This window comes from Coenobita brevimanus, chromosome 64, assembly GCF_032717465.1.
Source record: "Coenobita brevimanus isolate Jiangsu-jjx chromosome 64, ASM3271746v2, whole genome shotgun sequence".
NCBI classification, from domain to species: Eukaryota; Metazoa; Arthropoda; class Malacostraca; order Decapoda; family Coenobitidae; genus Coenobita; species Coenobita brevimanus.
The window spans coordinates 3525285-3546504 of record NC_137017.1 but is presented as its reverse complement, the minus strand read 5'-3'; the positions used below and the strand labels follow the sequence as shown (position 1 = coordinate 3546504).

Sequence of the window (21220 nt, the reverse complement as noted above, 5' to 3'; positions counted from 1 at the left end):
AGTCAGGAGCTGAGGATCAAAGAACTGGCAGGTGAATACAGGACCAAAGTAGGGGAGGAGTTAGAATCAGTGAATTGGAATGAAATGGATCTGGACAGCCTGTGGAAGGCAAATAAGGATTCCTAAGTTAGTAATGCTAAAGCAGTGTGTGGTGTGGCAAGAGTAACAACAAAGAAGAAAGGTACGACATGGTGGGATGAAGAGGTCAAGAGAGCAGTGGAGGAAATGAGAAAGAAGTGGCTAGAGTGGTTACAGCATAATGGTTCAATTGAAATAAGAATTGAATATACTGAGAGCAAGAAGCATGTAAAGAGACTAGTGAAGAGGTAAAAGATGGAGGTAAATTATGATCTAGGTAGAAAAATGAATGCAAACTATTTTGAAAATAGGAAGTTATTCTGGAAAGAGGTGCAGAAATGTAGACGTGAAAGTGGAAAGAAATGTGAAATTGTGAATGATGTAGATGGTAGATTATTACCCCATGGGGTGAAGTAAGAACCAGATGGAAAGAATATTTTCAAAGAGTGATGCATGAGAATACAAAAAGCAGAGCCACTGCAAACATGATTGGTTTTAAGAGTGTGCTGAGAAGGAATACAGTGCCAGGAAATGTGACACTCACCCAGGTGAAGAGCATTATGAGGCAGCTGAAAAATGGGAAAGCAGTGTGGTTGATGAGGTGTATGCAGAAATGATTAAGTGCAGTGAAGAGAGTGGAATGGAGGGCTTGTTGGATATAAGTAAGAAGGCATGGATGTGTGAAACTGTGCCAATGGAGTGGAAAAAGGCTGTGATTGTACCCCTGTACAAAAGTAAAGGTGAGCGAAGTGAGTGCAAGAATTATTGTGGCACAGGTTTATTGAGTGTGGTAGGGAAGGTATATGGAAGAATTATTACACAGAAAGTAAGATATCAGAAGTCCTAGTGAGTGATAAACAGGGTGGCTTTAGGAGTGGCAGAGGATGTGTATCAAATATTTGCAGTGAGACTGACGGTGCAGAAGGCTTGTGAGAAGGACCATAAGGTGTTTATGGCATTCATGGAGCTGGAAAAAGCATACGACAAAGTAGACAGAGAAGGATCATGGAAGGTTTTGCGCATGTATGTTGTAGCTGGTAAGCTGCTAGGTGCCGTCAAGAGTTTTTATGATGGTAGTGAAGCATGTATAAGGGTAAATGGGCATCTAAGTGAATAGTTCACGATCAGTGTGGGTGTGTGACACAGTTGTGTGGTGTCCCCATGGTTGTTCAGTACATGTATGGATGGGGTAATGAAAGAAGTAAAAGCACGAGTAATGGAGAGGGGGATGGCGTTGGTAATGGATGGTGATGGATGGAATATCTCAAATCTGTTCTCTGCTAATGATGCAGTGCTACTTGCAAGTACCGGACAAGAACCTGGTAGGCTAGTGCAGAGATTTGCTGATGTCTGTGAGCGTCATGCCTTGAGAGTAAATGTAGAAAAGAGTAAAGTGATGGTTACTGACAGAGAGCAGATGACTCCCACTGCGATGTTACAATGAATGGAGAGAGACTGGAACTGGTGAGAGTTCAAATACCTAGGTACAGTGACAGAAGAGAGAGGAAAATGTGCAAAAGAGGTTGAAAGTAGAGTGACAGAAGGAAGGAAAGTAGCTGGTGAAATGAAGGCCTTGATAAGAAACAGAGGCTTGAGTGTTGCAGCTGCATGAGGCTTACATGAAGGAGCGTCAGTGCCAACTTTAACATAAGGATGTGAGACTATGGTGTGGCATGAAAATTAAAAGTCAAGAGTAAGAGTAGTGGAAATGGGACTGCTGAGGAATGTATGTGGGGTACAGAGGGTGGATAGGATATGAAATAATGTGATTCGTGAAAGATGTGGAGTGAGGAAGTCTGTGGACACCAGAATCAAAGAGAATGTACTGAGATGGTATGGTTATGTGGAGGGAATGGTAACAACAGAGTGGTGAAAAAGGTATATCTTAGTGAATTCGAAAGAGGGAGGAGGCGAGGTAGGCCAAGGAGAAGGTGGAGAGATATGACAGATGAGTGCGTGAAGAAGAGAGGGTAGGAAGTCGGAAAGGCTAGGGAACTAACAGGAGATCGAGCTGGCTGGATGAATGTTGTGAGGAGAAGTTCATGATCAGGGATTTGGCACCCCTTTTTAATGTTGTAGCATCCAGATTGACTCTATCGGATATGATTATGTGAAGCTACAGAACGTGGTGAATGGTTTTGGCGTATCTGATAAGAGCCAGGATTCCGGGGGCTTGAATATGAGTGAATGGAAGTGTGGCCCATTGGACTGGGCAAATTTGGGCTGTCTGGACACTGCTACTCCTCACTCTGCCTTAGGGTGGGAATGGAGGTCCAGATGATAATACATATATATATACAGTGATCCCTCCACTATCCGATGTAACAGAGCCAAAGGCATGTCCAGAAAATGGTCCCGTCCGGAAAGTGGGCCTCTGACTGCTGGACTGGTACTTAAGGACCCTAACCCAGCCTAACTTTGAAAGCCACCTAAATAACTCCCTACCGGATATCCGTAGCACTTATTTAAACCTATTTAAGACTCTATTCACACAATAAAGAATGAAATAAATGAAAAGGAACCAAAGAATGAGGAATTAGAAGTGTGTATGGAAAATACTTAGGCCTAGCAGTGTACAGGGTACTGTACTTACAGCATGTCTGTGGCTGCCTCCTCTAACTCTGTAAGGCTCTGGTAGTTGTGAAAATGCTCTTGAAGCACATACAGTGATCCAGTGTTGTGCTACTGTACACTTACTTCTTTGCATTGTGAGTTATAATTGTTTAACACTGCACATTCTTCTTAACTGAACCACGCCAGTTTCAACCGCCACTTTGAACTCCACACTCACTCCACACTTAATCCTTTGCACTCTAAATTCTAATTTCTGAACACTGCACAACACTATAAATTCCCATGTGGCCTAGTGGCGAGGTATTGCAGTTTATTCACTATTTATTCATAAATAACGAGCACATGTGGCATTGATTACTATGGACGTCTTCCCTGAATGCCAGATCTGAACTCGGCCACATTACCAAACTCCTCAATTTTCCTTACCAAATTTAACTTTTCATTACCAAATTCTTAAAGGAGGCATTTATTCTTCACTAATTATATATACAAGTGGAAATACATGTAATCACTCTACTTATAATTAACAGTGTGTTGATTATTTTCACGCTATGTAGGCTAGCAGATTAATCAGAGATAGCAAACAATCCACCACCTCCATCTTGTGTATCCTCATACATGTGAAAAATCCGTTTGGTAATGCATTATTCTGATTCATTACCAAACAAATTTTTCAGTACCAAATTGGTCCACATTTGGTAATGAAAAATACCAAATGGCAACCCTGACAGGGGAGGGGGAAGGAAGGAAGGGGTGAAGGGGCCGAGGTGTAAATAGCTGTTCGGTGCTGCGTGGCAATTTCAAATTACAGGTGGGAAAAAATACGGATTTTGGAGGGATTTTTTTCTTTTTTTGGCCATTTTTGGGTTCTGAAAGTCCAGGCCCACAATGTCTGGTAAGTGGGGAGTCCGGAAAGTACAGGGATTACTGTATATATATATATATATATATATATATATATATATATATATATATATATATATATATATATATACATATATATATCATTCATTCATTGCCAGACGCCATGTATCCCAAAAGGGGTGGCTAACGGCTTAGAGTTAATTGTTTTACAGGGAGGGGCACTAATCCTCCACCAACCCCACTTGACACGTAGGGATGCCAACAGCATCTGGTGTTCCCAGGCGGTCACCCATCCAAGTACTAACCAGACCCAACGTTGCTTAACTTCGCTGATCGGACGGGAAGCGGTATATAAATATATACTTCATCAATATTAACAAGATAAAATGATGACTCACCTCTTCTTCTGCTATACGCATGTGGTCTTTGACATCGGCAAATACTGTTGGCTGAATGTAATAGCCCTCATCTCCTACCCTGCCACCTCCAGTACACATCTTGGCTCCCTCTTTCTTGCCAGACTCAATAAGAGCCAAAATCTTGTTCATTTGTTCCTCATCAACCTGAGACAACATAACCAAACAACGGCATTAACGAACACAATACTATAGGTGTATTTTATAGTTTCTTTAATCCCCCATTCTAAAATGGCTGCAATTATTTAATAAAATATATGCAGTACAGTACACATCTGAATTAACTACAATGTAACCCAAATAAAACTCTCTCTCACTTTAATCATCATTCCTGACCCTTTTTCCCAACTATGGATTAAGACAGTATTTTTAAAATAAACAAATAAGGGAAGGAAAGTACAAAAGATGGAGTACCATCTATGGCTAGGCCTGTGAAATGGGTGAGTCACTCATTCAATCCCCTTGAATTCTGGCTCCACCTTAAAGCCTAACGATTTTTTATTTTTAATACATACTTTACTTGCCAGACAGCCAGTCTATTAATTATAAAGTTAAAAAAGGGTGTCAATCCCATATCATCTGTAATGCAAACTTCATCCAATCAACACAAATCCCTGTCAATTCTAGCCTCATCAATCTCCATACCTCATTTTCTCACACTCCTTTAACATATCCATCCACCTTCTTCCTGGCCTGCCATGCTTTACTCACATATACCCTTTTCACCAACCAATCTACATCTATTCCCTCCATATGACCATACCATCTAAGCACACTCTCTTCAACTCTAACACTTCAAGATCATCATCATCATCATCTAATCCTGAATTGCCCCACGAGGAGCATAGAAGCTTGAGGCTAGGCAATTTGGTCCTGACATTTAAGATGAGAGTGACCAGCCTCACTCATCCCTGAGTGGCATTACATGAACAATAAACCCCAACCACCCCTTGTATATAAACCTGCACAGGCTCAATCCAACTGGAGTGCCTTGATTACTCACTAAATCACCAGGCGTCATAACTTGGTTATGTGGCTACCAACCAGTGCAGTAAATGGTTTCCTTGTGTACAGGAAACCATTTGGCTTGTCACTCTGTGCAGAGTCAACCATAGACAGAAGGAAGAGGAAAGAATTAAGGAAAGAAAGACAGAAGAGGAAGGAAGGAAGAAAAGAAAGAGCATTCACCCAAGAGAAGCACTACATCGAGTGAATGGGTGGTGAGAGCCCCCACCTACCACCAACATCTTTCATTAATTACATTATTTCTTTCCTATCCACTTTGCCCTCCAAACACATTCCTCAAAACCCAATTTCCACTGCCCCATTCTTAAATTCTCCTTCTCATGCCACACTTGTCTCATACCCACAATTAATATGGGCACTCAAATATCTTCAAGCAATCCTCTTACCGCTGCCACACTCGGACATCTGTTTACTATGAAGGCCTTCATACTACCAATCATTTTTCTTCCCTGTAACAATCTACCTCATATTTCTTTTGGACATTTACATCTTTTTCTATTACTGCATCTCAGTACATAACTCCTTCACCAATTCTTTTGCCATTAACCAGTAACTGCAAAACACTAAACCTCAGTTCAAACACACAGATGTAAGGGTTTTAGTGATTACTTTTTCCCTAGATTCCAAGAGGCAATAAAGGACTGGATCGTTGATGGATGGATAAGCAAATATAAACTAACTCCATTTATCATAAAATATTTGGCAAGCACAGACTCTGCAAGGCCCAATAATCTCTTAAGACATTAATCAGAAAATGAAGGCAGTTACAGATATAATCTCTCCCTTATCTCCTACCATCCTACAGGCTGGCTGGGATGCTTTAGGAATATTCTCTAGCAACCACCAAATATTTTTTAATCAGCTTCCTAAAGCACCTAAAGGGCTGGATTAAATCTATGACACTGCAGAACTGTTGGGACACCTTAGGACTTTATTTTGGCTACTGCTATATGTTACTATTCACCTAAAAGAAACATCAAATCTTTAATGATTAAGACATAGAATCAATACAACCAGCACTGAAGGGATAGACTGTGAGGTCATCACATCTCAAGAGGTAGGGTAATTTCAGCACTTCATTCTTAAACTTTTTGGTTGTAATTATAAAACCCTTAAATGTTAGATGTCTGATATTCTGTATCCTCTGTTCCAACGGAAACAGAGAAATGGATAAACTACTCACCTGCGGCCCTTGCTCAGTCTTCATGTCAAATGGATCACCAACTGTTCGGATCTTGGCCCTCTCAACGCTTCGCTCAACAAATTCATCATAAACAGACTCTTCAACAAATATTCTGGAACCTGCACAGCAACACTGGCCCTGAATGATTTATAAAATTACTGTACTGCACTATGCAAATGTCATACAAGAAAATTATACATTACACACTCAAATTAATACCAGTATATAAAACAGGTTTAGTAAGCAGAGAAAAGCTCAACAGTACAAAAACTAAAACAGGTTTAGTAAGTACAGAAAAGTTCAATGGTACAAGAACTAACAGTGTCTGGTGATATGGAACTACAGTGCATTCCTCCAAATCTTGAAAATTCTCCACTGTCTGTATTGTAAATTTTATAAGAATTAAGACCTTTTGTAGTGTTCATTGCACATTACAGTAAAATCATAGGTAGAGAAAAACATGTACAGTCATCCCTTAACATCCGCAGGGGTTAGGTAACAGAGACACCCGTGGATGTTAAAAATCCAAGGATATCTGCTGCCTCCCCTTACAAACACCTCTGGACCCCCCATTTCCTTGTATAACTAAAGAAAACCCTATGTGCATGTTTACAACTACTGTACTTTATTTAATTCAAGAACACTAAACAACTACTTTATTTAATACAAGGACACTAAAAGTTAAAAATAATGAATAGTGTACTCCTGCATGGCCTCTTCTGACTACTGTGCTTATTCCAGCTCCCTCCAAAAGAAAGTGTGTTACAGTATATTTCATTCACTGGATAATGCCATTACTGTACTAAAACAGCCACGAACTGTACCTAGTATAATGTTACAGTGTCAGCAGAGTTCAGTGAGATTTTTTTTTTTTTTTCTGTAGCCATCTGTGGATATTCAAAACCATGTATGTTAAAACTGCAGATGTTAAGGGACGACTGTAATGAGCAGAACTGTATTTTAAACAGTTGAAGTCTTTGTTAGGCCCACAGTTACTTGGTTAACCCTTTGGTGTTGATGGGTGCAGTGCAAATTTCAAGAACTCGTTACCATATGATGCGAGCTGCTTCTGTACACATTTCAACCGCTCACTATCATTCGATGCCAGTTGCGTTCAACGAAATGGCCCCTGTTTTTTTGGTTATGGAATGATTTTGCATCCATTTCTGGGGGAGAAAAAAGCACTACTTGCGTCCCCCCGTATCCCTCTGCCACACTCAATGCACTCCGCACCCAGCGTCACCCCACTGCCTTAGTCAGTGTGCTACATGCCATGCTTGAGCATAAGATGATTTCCTTTGATTTCCGTAAAATCATCCCTAGTTGGCCTACAGTAATTCTTTATACACCAAAATGTAGCCAAATAAATTCTCTAAATTTCTCTCAGTAACATTTACCATAAAAATTATATTTCTATGTGAAAAAAAAGGAAGAAAAAAGCTGAAGTTAAAACAATAAATTAATTAAGGCAAAACTTACATTCGGCAGATTTGTTTTACACTGTAGGCAAGTACAGTACACACGTTCAGGATTATGGTGAAAAAAAATTACGATTATCAAAGCACAAATAAGAGTGTGAGGATAAATTGTTTATGAACTACTGACTGCGTGGGAATAGCGCAGCGACAGGAGAGGTCTCTCAGTGTATGGCCTTGGGCCCCGAGGCCCCCCTTCTGAGTACAGTCACTATTCGTTTTACGATGGGGTTACGTCAGGTCATACCTTATCGTATACCGATTTTATCGTAAATCGGGAGATTGAAACACATTATAAAAGGGGGGTTACGTCAACTCAGCTTCCCAAAGTCACCTACCCAAGACTGAAATAAAAATGACAACCCACCTTCATCACTTCTTGTGCCAGTCCAAGTCGTCTCCAAGACCAAAACAAATACTATCACACCAATACAGGCGGCGTTACTCACATACAGTAAATTGTTGCAACAACACAACAATCACACTTGCGTAACGTTGGCCTGGTACTACACAATGTATAGGCCTACTGTAGCACGATGCTTGGCTGAGAGGTGACAATAGCAGGGGGGGTACACATGAACGAGTGGAAAAGACAGGGCTTTGAAGGGATGGCGGAACTGCAACTGAACCAAAACAATGCTCTGCACGCTGGGGCCGACATCTTGCCTGAGACAAGTAACTGTCGCCTTGCGTGTGCCTGGCGCTTTGTACGATATTTTCCGAGGGCAATATCGTTATGGCAGGAAATTCATCGGAAAGAGGATTTTGGGGTGGAACTTTTCTGTTATCGTTGCAGCTAATTATCGTATACCGAATTAACAGAAAACGAGCAGTGGCTGTACTGTACTCAGTCATGGTTGGACGCAGCCTGCGTTGACTGATAACAAGAGGGTTAATGGTGTGTGTGTGTGTGTGTGTGTGTGTGTGTGTGTGTGTGTGTGTGTGTGTGTGTGTGTGTGTGTCATGAGCATGCATTTTTTTCCCCTTCAAGAACCCAGTTTATTCAGAAAATGTGCTTCATATGGATTGGTTCCCCAAAATTGTCCAGAATGATCATGTTTTACTATAGTCATATAATGCATGTTCTATGTTAACCCCTAAAGCTCTATGATCATCTACATAGTTCAAATATCATCAATCGTACACAAGCTGCAAAAACTGATGCAAGGTACTCCTCCCTCCCATCTTTGATGATGTATATGGAGCCTAGCCAATGGACAGTACAATATTTGGAGATGTGTGACCTGACTGGTCCCCACAGATGCAGTGGGAAAGGGTCCTGTCCCCTGATGTTTCTTCACCTCCCTCTGCTCCACTGGGCCCTGTCCTCAGTGTCTCCTCCCACCCATATAACCCTCCATACCCCCTCTAAACTGTATTGGCTGTGTGTGGCAGGCGTATTCCCTCCCTCTTCCCCCCTCTTGATTCCCTCCTACACTCCCTCCACCTCAGTGATGTCCCATTCTCACTCACAGCGAGGGGTGACTGTTTTATTTTTGATGGTTGGCAGTGCGGTAACCATTAGACATATGAGAGTGATATATACATTTTCTGGTGTGTAAAATCAGGCTCTTCAAATCTATAAGACCAAAATTTACTTTGGTTCATTTTTTTTTTTTTTCCCACCCTATACGTGAGGGATAACAATTTTTATTTTTGACGTTCTTTGACAGTCAGCAATGCAGTAACCATTAGGCATTTGCAGTGCAGTAACCAGTAGGCATTTGAGAGTGCAATATACATTTTCTGGTGGGTAAATCAAGCTCTTGAAATCCATAAGACCAAAATTTACCTTGGTGAAAGATGAAAACTAAACCCTAAATGCAGTTCTGAGACCAGACAGGGTGGGAACATTGCAGTCTTAACAGTATAACAAGTCCCTCAAAGTACGGTTGGAAAACTAGAGATCATTACAAACCTGGTTGAAAAACAACCCAAAATGAGATGTTTCAATTGCATGGTCAAGGTCAGCATCCTTGAAGACAATGTTTGGACTTTTCCCCCCCAACTCCAAAGTTACTCGTTTTAGGTTGCTGCTGCCTGCTGCTTGCTGGATCAGATGACCAATCTACAGAAAAGGGAAAAAAGGAAAGAAAAAAATATATACACATTTATATAAATGACCCTCTTCCAGGATTCTTCAGTATGCTTGTGTGCGTGTGTGTATATATATATATATATATATATATTGTACAGTATTCCCTCATTTACCTGGACATAATACAGCCAAATGCATGTCTGGGTAGTGGCAACATCCAGATAATGAACACTAGTCCCCTACCATACTCAGACTCTACCTACACCCAACCTCCAAATTCTACCTAACCTATTTGTACAATACCTATGTTAATTTGGCAGTCTTCCAGTCATTCAGGCATATTTAGACATCAAAACACATAAAGGAATATCCAAAGTAATGCTCGACACCAAGAAAACCATGGAGAAAAACTAACAAAAACCAAAAAACACCCTACCCAAACACTACAGGATGTACAGTACCCCTCCTTATTTTGGCAGTGTTTTTGGGTCATTCTGCCATACAGTATTTTGACACGAAATATCCATAGGATTATCAAAAATAATTTTCAACACCAAGGAAACCATGCAAAAAAAACACTGAAAACAAAAAAACACCCTACCTATACACCACTGTACTGTATGTACAGTACCCCTCCTAATTTTGGCACTGTTTTCAGGTCAATCCGCCATATTTAGACATCAAAACACACGTAGGAATATCCAAAGTAATGCTAAACACCTAGAAAACTATGAGAAAAGTCCATCGAAAACCAAGAAACACCCGACCTATACACTACTGTATGTACAGTTGGCCACACTCCCACGAGGGCCACCTTAGTGTTGTCAACGCTGGCCGAGATAGTAACCGCGAATCATTAGTAGTGAGCTCTGATCGAAGCATTCACAGGACTGAGGGAGGGAGCGGGTTTGAGGTGGGTAGGTGGGTGCCTGTACACGAGAGGCGAGATATGACAATTGTTGAGGCGACAGAAAAGTGCATAGGTATCCCCCCACTCTCCTCAAACCCCCTTCCTCCCCCCGAAACTCTCTCTGTACGACTCTCTCTTACTGGCTGTGGATGCTTCGAACGCATCTCTCTACTAGTGTTTCAGAGTAAATATCTTGGCCAGCGTTGACAACGCTGTGGCCCTCGCGGGAGTGCGGCCAGCTGTACATAACCTCTCCTAATTTTGGCACTGTTTTCCAGTCATTCTGCCATACTGAGACATCAAAACATACATAGGATTATCCATATTAATGCTAAACACCAAGAAAACCATGAAAAACACAAAAACTGAAAAACAAAAAACGCCAGACCTATACACTGCTGTACGTACAGTACCCCTCCTAATTTTGACTCTGTTTTCCTGTCATTCTGCCATATTGAGACACCAAAAAACACATAGGACTATCCATATTAATACTAAACATCAAGAAAACAATCCATAACCAACAAAAATCCACAAAAAACCTGATGACGGTTTGAAATTCTGTTGTCTGTGACGAGTGACTGCTCCTGGGGCTGAAAAAAAATTCCATGGCCAAATATCTAACTATCTATCTATCTATCGCCAGACGCCATAATCCCGTACGGGGTGGCCATTTGGCTCTGAGTTATTTGTTTTACAGGGAGGGGCACTAACCCTCCACCAACCCACTTGACACGTAGGGAGCATGTATGGTTTGGTCATATGGTTACCACCCAGCGTTGTAAATGGTTTCTTGGCTTACAGGAAACCATTTGGCTTGTCACTCAATGTAAAGCCACCTGTAACAGAAAGAAAGGCAATAAGTAGTGACAGGAAAGATAGGAGAAATAGGAAGAGAGGAGGGCAGGCACAGAAAAAGAATGATAAAGGCTAAGGAAGAAGTAGGCAGCACTACATCAAGTGAGTGGATGATGGTCACCATCACCTACCACTAATGGCCAAATATACCACTGGAAATTGGTTATATTGGCAAAAATGGTATACCATCATTTTTGCTGGTGTTTATACTATAAGCTAATAAAAATACATAAAACTGATAAGTAAAAGTACAGAAATGCAGTGAGAATAAAGTGTTCAGGAGTAATATTTATCTTCATATAACTTCCCACCATCCAAGTACAAAATTTTGCCAGCATTATCCAAGAGTTAAGCACATGTCTAGATGCAGAATTTCATGAGCTTTCTCGTGGATTTTGCAGAATTTCAACATGACAAATAAAGTCAAATAAATCGTGAAAAACTTTGAAAACTCAGGAGTCAGTGTTATCATCACAGGGGAGGGTAGGGACTGAGGGAGTGAGGGGGGAGCTGAGAGGGTATGAAGGAAGGACGGGAGGGTGCAGAAGTGGGGCTGTGGGCAGGACTCTACCCATTCTGCCAACAGGAGGACAGGCGCTTTTACTGTACATTTACTCATGGCCTGCGATCCGTTAGACGCCGAGTGGCCATGTGGAAACACAATTCACCTTGCCCAGGGGACTTTGGACACTCGGTAGAAAGGTGGATGGTTGCTGTCGCAGAACATGTGCTCATGGCTTGTGATCTGTTTTCAATGATGGTGGTGATTGAAAAAGACTTAGCCCAGTGGCCACATGATATTGGACATTCGGTGGGGATGCCTACAAACATTTTGAAACCGCTGGCGGGTTACAATTGAGGCTGTTAGAGGGAAAACCAGGTAAGCGCCAAAAAAAGATAACAGGAAAAAACGCTGTTAAAATTTGTGTACTTTAAATATGACATAACTTTTCAACCAATGAAGATATTTTGCTCTTGTTTTTTTTTCCTTGTAGCCTAATTCATCTACTTTTCCGTAATGATACTCAGATGCTGATAATTAGTGGTATTTTAAATGAAAAAATTCAATAACATCTTCTTTCTCCTCTTGTTAGACAACAATCGACGACAAAGTAGCAGTACTTTTACCCATAATATGTGTTATTGTAGGTTAGCTATAAGATATTGAGACTGAAAATATGTCAGTAGGTAAGTAAGGACATGTGCCTTTATGGTGGTGTCATAAAAAAAAAACTTGGTGGTATGCGTCGAGCCACGCAATTGGCGCGTCTTGCAGCCACCTCCTGCTGTGTGGCGCTCGCCTGGTTTTCCCTCTCACTCTTAGCTTCACATACATGCGGCTTACAATAAGTGCGTGTTTTGACATGAATACTATGGTAAAATCACCTTAACTCAAGTAGGAAAACCGGACATGATGTTGGTTTCCAAGGATGCAGTACTTGGGAGAAGAAAATACTAAGCCAAAATGGACCTAATGGTAATGTCATGGAGTGGTTGGCTATCAATAGCAGTACGGTCGTTCACAGCCCTTTAAAAATCGTAATTTTCAACCATCTTAGGGACATATTTTTCACTTAAACCCTTGTTGTAGTGATAGAAGAGGATTTGGGGAATAAAGTGGTATATGTAACCCCATTTCTGGCCAGGGTGGCACTTACCTGGCTTTCCCTCCAAGCGCCTCTATTGTATTACTCGGGTACTGGAGGTTCGTTGGGATTGATCAGATGAGCGTGCGGCTTTGACCATTCAGTACAGGGGCGGACAAACATTTTAGCTCTGGTTGTGGGTTATGGACTACAGTGGACTCGCACATTGTGCGAGTGGATGGGCGGTCCATGACCTCTCACACTGTGATTTCGTGTACTGTGAATACATTATCTTATGGGAAAAATAACATATGGGTGGGGACCCCCCCCCCTTCAAACCTTGATATTTTTTAACATTAGAGATATAATAAAGGGAAAATTTAAAAAAAATATACAGTAAAAGTCCCCTAATCCGACACCTGATGGTCTGGAAATCCTGATGGTTCGGACTTTTCAACCCAGGGTCACTTTTAGCTTTTTGGGGTATGAAATTGAGATAAAATACAAAAAAAATAAAGAACTATCGAAAAACAGCCAAAAGTGGTGTGCCGAACTATCCAATTCTGCACCCAAAGCTTAGTCAACAACCCGCGCCAACATTCTGGAGGTTCCGAATCCTCCCAACTGTATGTTTACCCAGCTGATTGTGCGTGTTGTACATTCCATGCGTTGTCTACTGAATTTGCATGTTCTTTTTTTCAGTATTTCACTAGAATGGCTCCTACTACACCACCTACTACTGGTAAGAAGAGGAAGCATGTTACAGTTACTACTGGTAAGAAATTAGAAATAATACAACGGCTGGAGAAGGGTGCACTGGTGAAGGACTTAATGCGGGAGTTTAATGTAGGCCGGTCAACCACGTGTGGACAGTCTATGAAGGGATGTGAGAAAAGGAAAACACTTAAGAAACCAGCACTAGCACAGTTAGACACAGTTCTTTATAAATGGTTTTGTGGAAAATGATGTGAGGGCAAGCCTTTCAATGGGTTAATGATTACTGAAAAGGCCAAACAATTCTGTAAGAAATTTGAAGATTGAATGGATAAACATTTTCTGGTATCTGTCTGCTAGTCCGGAAAATCTGATAATCTGGACAGTCTGTGGGCTGCTGCAGTCTGGATTAAAGGACTTTTTTTGTAGTACAGATATACCTAAAATAACAAAAATATGGTCAGTCGCCTTAAAAACAGTACACGACAGGCCTAATGGACTTAAATATCAGAGGTTTTATGCGCGGCAACACACTTAGAATGTCCCCGCCGCCCCGGCCACACCATGAGTGTTTAATGGTTGCCAGCATTATATTATTCCAGGCTTTGACTAAGAAATTTAAAGTTTGTCGAATATTATATTTCTTCCTGAATGCAGCAAGTCATTATGGTGGGGGTTGCAGGTATGGCAGGTGAAGCAGGTGAGTCAGGTGGGCAGGTGGGACTGTGGAGGTGGAGGGGAAGGCGGCTGGTGAGGAACGTGGGGCAGTGGAGGTGGAGGGGATGGTGGTGGGCGAGTCAGGGAAGGTGGCGAGGGGAGGATCCTCCATCTCCTCCTCGTTACTGCTCACATTTTCGGCAATTTCCTTCATTTCTTCTTGTTTGTCTGTTTCTCTCCTCATCTAGTTATGGATGTATTTGCAGTATAACAACTTAGCATTTGCAAAATAAATGTTATTCAAGTGAACCCAAATGTTATTATAGAAACTGGGTATCTATTCTAATGTACCATTATTGCCGAAGTTGTTACTGGCGAGATCTTACTGTAGACTCCTCCTGAGCACCTTCCCCACGAGCCTCTAAGTCATGATGGGTGTGTCGTCTGGGGAGGGGGGTCACGTAGTCTGGGAAAATAGTGGTTTTGGGTCACTCCTTGCCTCTGACTCGTGTATTGTGGGCTAAACTCATGCATTCAAAGTTTTATGGTTATAATTTTTGGCCACTCGTGTACTATGCGATTCGCACACTGTGATCACGGGTACTGTGCGAGCCCATTGTACTTCCTGCGAGCCCAGCAGCCAAGATACCGAATGTTTGAGCATCGGCTGACCGGCTGAGGTTCTCAGAGACTTTTATGTCTGGATAATAGCAAATAAATTCAGATAATGGTTTAACAGAGCCAAGGTCCAGCATCCGGATAATGAACACATCGAGATACTGAGTGTCCGGATAAATGAGGGACTGCTGTGTATATATATATATACTGTATATATATATATACTGTATATATATATACTGTATATAAATATATATTGTATATATATATATATATATATATATATATATATATATATATATATATATATATATATATATATATATATATATATATATATATATATATACTGTATATATATATATATATATACCAGTATATATATATATATATATATATATATATATATATATATATATATATATATATATATATATATATATACTGTATACTGTATATATATATATATATATATATATATATATATATATATATATATATATATATATATATACATACTGTATATATATATTTATATATATATATATATATATATATATATATATATATATATATATGTATGTATACGTGAATGGATGAGAAATAGGGGCATGGAAGAAGTTGAGAGGCGGAAGAGAGAGTTATATGTAGAAAGGAAGAGAGAGGTGAAAAGATTAGTAAGGGACAGTAAGAAGAGAGTGGATGGGGAATTTGGAAGGAATTTGAGTGTTAAGTGGAGGAACTGTAAAAAAAATGTTCTGGAAAGAGGTGAAGAGATTAAGACAGGGTGGCAGTGAAGTTAGCAGGGGAGTGAAAGATAAAAACGGTAGATTACTAGTGGAGAAGGTAGAAAAAGTGAGCAGATGGAGAGAATACTTTAAAGTATTGTTGAACATAAAGAATGGAAGTAATGCGAGTGTAAGTGGCTGGGGAATGGCTGGGAGAAGGAGGGGGGTGAGAAGACAGGAAGAAATCACTAGGATAGAAGTTGTGGAAGCAATGAAGAAAGTCAACTTGGGGAAAGCCCCAGGAATTGATGGAGTGTGAGGTGAAAGCTAAAGCATGGGGGAGAGATAATAGTAGAATGGATGTGGAAGACGTGCAGATTGGCCTGGGAGGAAGGCAGAGTCCCAGAGGATTGGAAGTCAGGTATAATTATTACCTTGTACAATGAAAAAGGGGAAAAAGAAGTGTGTGGTAATCATAGGGGCATTAGTCTTCTTAGTGTAATAGGAAAAGTGTATGGTAGGATACCTATTAACAGAGCTAGGGAAATAACAGAGGAATTAGTTGGAGAAGAACAGGGAGGTTTTAGGAAGGGATGAGGTTGTGTAGATCAGATATTCATTCTTAGATCTTTAGTGGAAAAGTTTCTAGAGACGGGAAAGAAGTTGTATGTGGCCTTCATGGATCTGGAGAAAGCATATGACAGGGTGGATAGACAAGGATTGTGGAAAGTATTAAGAATATATGGAGTAGATGGGAAGTTGTTGAATGCTGTGAAGAACATGTACGAAGGTGCTATGGCTGCAGTGCGTGTGGATGGTGAACTGAGTGAATTTTTCTCTTTGAAGGTTGGGTTGAAACAGGGATGTGTCATGTCTCCATGGCAGTTCAATTTGTACATGGATGGGATAATAAAAGAGATACAAGGTAGGGCAGTGGATGTTGGAGTGGCCCTAATGAGAGAGGGCAGTGTTTGGAAACTCCCTGTACTGTTGTCTGAAGATGATACTGTGTTGTTAAGTGAAGACGAAGGGGAGCTGCAAGGCTTGATGGATGAGTTTGGGAAAGTGTGTATGAAACGGAATCTACAGGTGAATGTAGGGAAGAATAAAAAGATGGTCTTTGAGAGGGGTGAAGTCAGTGAATGTACAGTGAGGTTGGATGGTGAGGAACTGGAAAATGTGAATATGCTTAACCCTGTAACCGCGGGGTTGTTTTGCTTTTTCTTGCGGCTCCCGCGGGCATATTCCGCTCCGATAGACTCTCTAAAAATATTTGCCAAAAATCAGTTATTAGTCCTAGAATATTAAAATCATATATGCTTATGGCACATACCTTCAGCTTTCTCCTGGGGTGTTTGTTGAGCCTTCGTCGAGTACCGTAGGACTTGTGGAGACCTCTGAAGTTGGGTAACAAAGTCTCCACTTTACACTTCCCGACAACCCGTAATATGATTACCACAGTCTGATATGATCACTAGAAACATTATTCTATGATTCTCAAATAGTTTGGAATCCATACTTAAAAAAAAAAAAAAAAAAAAAAAAAAAAAAAAAACTGTGTAAGCAATGAAAATTACGAGGGCGTATGACCTTCCCACTTGCGCTAGATCGCCGCTGATGTTCTGTCACTTATTATTCATAAAAACACTCACAGTTTATATTTCTGTTACTATTTAACACTTATATATATCTACAGTCTTTATCCATAAGTTTCCTTCAGTAACAGTAGTTTATTGTCACTGTAGGCATTCAATTTCTTTCAGTAAAATACATAGCATTCACTTTCTCGTCCTGTATACTAGCATTGAGAGTGAATGTCACTTTCACCTTCACTCTCATAACTCATAGTATTCATACATCCTAGAGTGAAACTTTCACTTTCATTACTCCTAGGGTATATACTCATATTCTTATAACACTACTCATTTTCATTTCTATTTACGTTCTCTATTTTATTTACATTATTAACATTTCTATTTTATTTACACTATGTTATGCACTGTCACTTGAAGTAACTTATAAAACTATTTTCCACTGTTCACGTATATTTACATTCATTGCTTTCACTTGCCGTTTACACATTGTTTACAATTCCACTTGCACTGTTTTACTCAATAGAAAGATCGTAGTCACTCTTTATCAATTGTCAGCCCTTTACCTCTTTCCACACGAGGTTTAGTAGGGGGTAAAGGTCACAGAGCCCTTTGCATGGGTCTAAAAAGCGGCGGAAGTTAGCAGGAACGAATCAGACATACCTTCACCTTGAAAGACGACAGTGAACTGATAGTGGTGGCCTCCTGCCGCCTGGCTAGGGTGAGTGCAATGTGCGTGACAGGAGATAAACGTGATAGCTGAATGCGCGATAGCAGGCGGTTGAGTGTATATATATATATATATATATATATATATATATACACACACACACACACACACAGTGCCCTCGCCCAATGAACGAGTTTGTGGGCGGCAGATGAGTTCGTTCACTGCGAACGACATGTCTTATGGGAAAAACAGCATATGGGCGGGACCACGTCCTCAAAGTCTACTTTTTGAGCCATAGAGATGTATTTAATTGCACATTTCAAACACATACTGTACAGATATATAAAACATGAAACACATGGCTAACCTTAAATGGAGCAGAGGGCAGTCCTGACTGGCTTGAATGCAGGTGGTTCCTAGACAGGGAGATACACTAAATGTGTCCCCGCCACATCACCTTCCACTCCCTCGTTCCCGTCACCAGTCTCGTCCTCATGACCTGACTGAACCACTTCCCCACATGCCTCTGCCTTGTTCACCTCTCCCATAAAGCCTTCAGTGTCCAAAGATGACACTACCAACATCACATCATCATTGTCTTCCCCAAGAAGTGTTGCAGGCAATGTGGAAGCAACTGGCCCCTGTTGTTCTTGAGTTCGGTAGTAGCGTGTGATGAGCGTTTGAATTCTTCTGTTGACTTCCATATTGCGTCTTTCAATGTAATAACAAAAAGTGGTTTTTACTCCACTGAGCACTTCCTGTGTCATATGGTAGCTGGTTTCATTTGCCTCGACCTCTTTTCTCAGATCATCCACTGCCGCTGGAATTTTACTGATCATCGACATAGGCAAATTTTCGTCCTCTGTTGGTTTCTGCTCAACAGGTTGCTCAAGATCTTGCTTCTTGTGCAGCGTCTACTAAGGGGAGGGAGGTCGTTCAATAAGGAAGATGGCGGTTATGGCCTACTCTGTACCCCGATTTCATTCACTTGGGGTTCAATTCGTTCATTATGGTTTTGTGTATCTGATTACCCCCTGCTCGTTCATTAGGCGAATCGTTTACTCTGAATACGTTCACTGTGCAAGGGCATTGTATATAAACATAGTACAGGCAAACCCTGATTTACAATACCCCTAGATGCGATACCCCAGAATAATGATGTGGGTAGAAATACCATCCTACCTCGCCTATCATAGGCCCACCCCTGGTTTTACGATGGGTTTTTATTTCCCCCCCCTAATTTTGATGATGTTTTAGACTTAAATTTTGTGTTTAGGTTGATATAAAAACTGTTTTAGACTTAGATTAATGTGTTTTAGTCATAGGTGGAGTGAACACTGTCATTTGGGGTAAGGACTCTCGCCCATCAGATGAAGGACAAAACAGTGTGGACAACTAGGTGACTCAACAAAGAATATTTCATGTTTGACCACTGAACTGTCATCTAACCTATCATGGAATACATAATATTAATCTAAAATAAATATTAATAATTATGGAAAGTATTAACAACACATGGAGTAAATGGGATGTTGTTGAATGCCGTGAAGAGTGTGTATGAGGGTGCTAAGGTTGCAGTGTATGTGGATGCTGAACTAAGTGAATTTTTCTATTTGAAGGCTGGATTCAAACATAGATGTGTCATGTCTCAACGGTTGTTCAATCTGTATATGGATGGGGTTATAAAAGAGACACAAGGTAGGGCAGTGGATGTTGGAGTGGCCCTAATGAGCAAGGGCAGTGTTTGGAAACTCCCTGTACTGTTGTTTGCAGATGACACTGTGAAGACGAAGAGGAGCTGCAAGGCTTGGTGGATGAGATTGGAAGTGTGTGTAAGAAATGGAATCTAAAGATGAATGTAAGGAAGAGTATACTTATGGTCTTCGAGAGAAATGAAGTCAGTGAATGTACAGTGAGGCTGGATGAGGAGGAAATGGAAAATGTGAGTGCATTTAAGTACTTGGGTAGTGTGATGACTAAGGATGGAAGTTTAGAGGGCGAAGTGCTTGGAAGGATACATCCATCCATCTATCTTCCAATCTTATGTCGCCCCACAGAGGAGCGTAGGAACCCAGGGCTTGGCAAGTTGGTCCTGACATTTAAGATGAGAGTGACCAGCCTTACTCATCACTGAGTGGCATTACGTGAGCAATAAACCCCAACCACCCCTTTGATATAAACCTTCACCGGCTCAATCCGATTGGAGTGCCGTAATTACCCACTAAACCACCAGGCGTCAAAATTTGGTTTTATGGTTACCACCCTGCGTAGTAAATGGTTTCCTGGTGTACAAGAAACCACTGGGCTTGTCACTCAGTGTAGAATCACCCACAGGCAGAAGGAATGAAAGGGTACAACAAGGAAGAAAGACTGCTGGTTTCTTGAATGCAGTGATAAGAAGCAGGGAAGTGAGCATGGAAGTGAAAAAGTTACTGCATGACAGTATTGTGATAACAAATCTAACATATAGAAATGAAGCTAGGACCTTGTTGGAGGGACAGAAGTCAAGAGTGAGAGCAGTGGAAATCAGTTATTTGAGAGAAGCATGTGGAGTCACATGGAAAGACAGACTAACAAATGAGGAGGAAGGTGCATTGTGGTGTGGATGTGGATGTGATAGGAAATGTTAGGAGAAACATACTGAGGTGGTCTGGCCACGTGGAGAGGATGGAGAGCAAGAGACTGATGAGGAAAGTGTATGTAAGTGAGGTGGACCGGGGAAGAGGGAGGGGGATGCCAAGGATGAGATGGGGGAATGGAGTGGAGAGGTATGAGAGAAAGAGATGGGTGTGAGCTGGGAGCAGGGCAGTGAAATGGTGGGGGACAGGACAACATGATTTTTTTGTGGCCACACCTTACGGGATTAAGGCGTCTGGCAATAGATAGATACACATTATTATGAAAACCTTAGGAAGTAAATATTTCATGCACCGATGAAAACTGTGACATCGATAAATCATGTGTTTACATTCGAGCTAAGGAATAATGCTTTGAAAATACAAAGGAATTTTGAAATAAATGCTGGAAAATAAGAGATAAGAAAATTAAGGTAGGGCTCTTGCTAACTGACGACGGTTGCAAGCCACTTGGCTCCTAAGGTTTCAGATTTACGAGCCAAATAAATTTTTAGTAGCCAAACTGACTAGAAGCCGAAGTATTTTATAATAAATATGTTTGTTTATTTACACACTGTAATGATTAGAATCATATAATGAGGTTTTAAACATTCACAA

At 40.8% G+C, this 21220-nt stretch overlaps 1 protein-coding gene across 1 annotated transcript in view; it reads right to left on the bottom strand.

The window, feature by feature from the left end:
• Positions 1-21220, bottom strand: part of Aldh (Aldehyde dehydrogenase) — a 71005-nt gene that overhangs the window by 18414 nt on the left and 31371 nt on the right. The window contains exons 6-8 of the mRNA XM_080276141.1: positions 9535-9684; positions 6142-6279; positions 3915-4079 (exon numbers count right to left, since the gene is read on the bottom strand). Of these exons, the coding sequence (XP_080132267.1) occupies positions 3915-4079; positions 6142-6279; positions 9535-9684 (453 nt within the window). The remainder of the gene's footprint in view (positions 1-3914; positions 4080-6141; positions 6280-9534; positions 9685-21220) is intronic.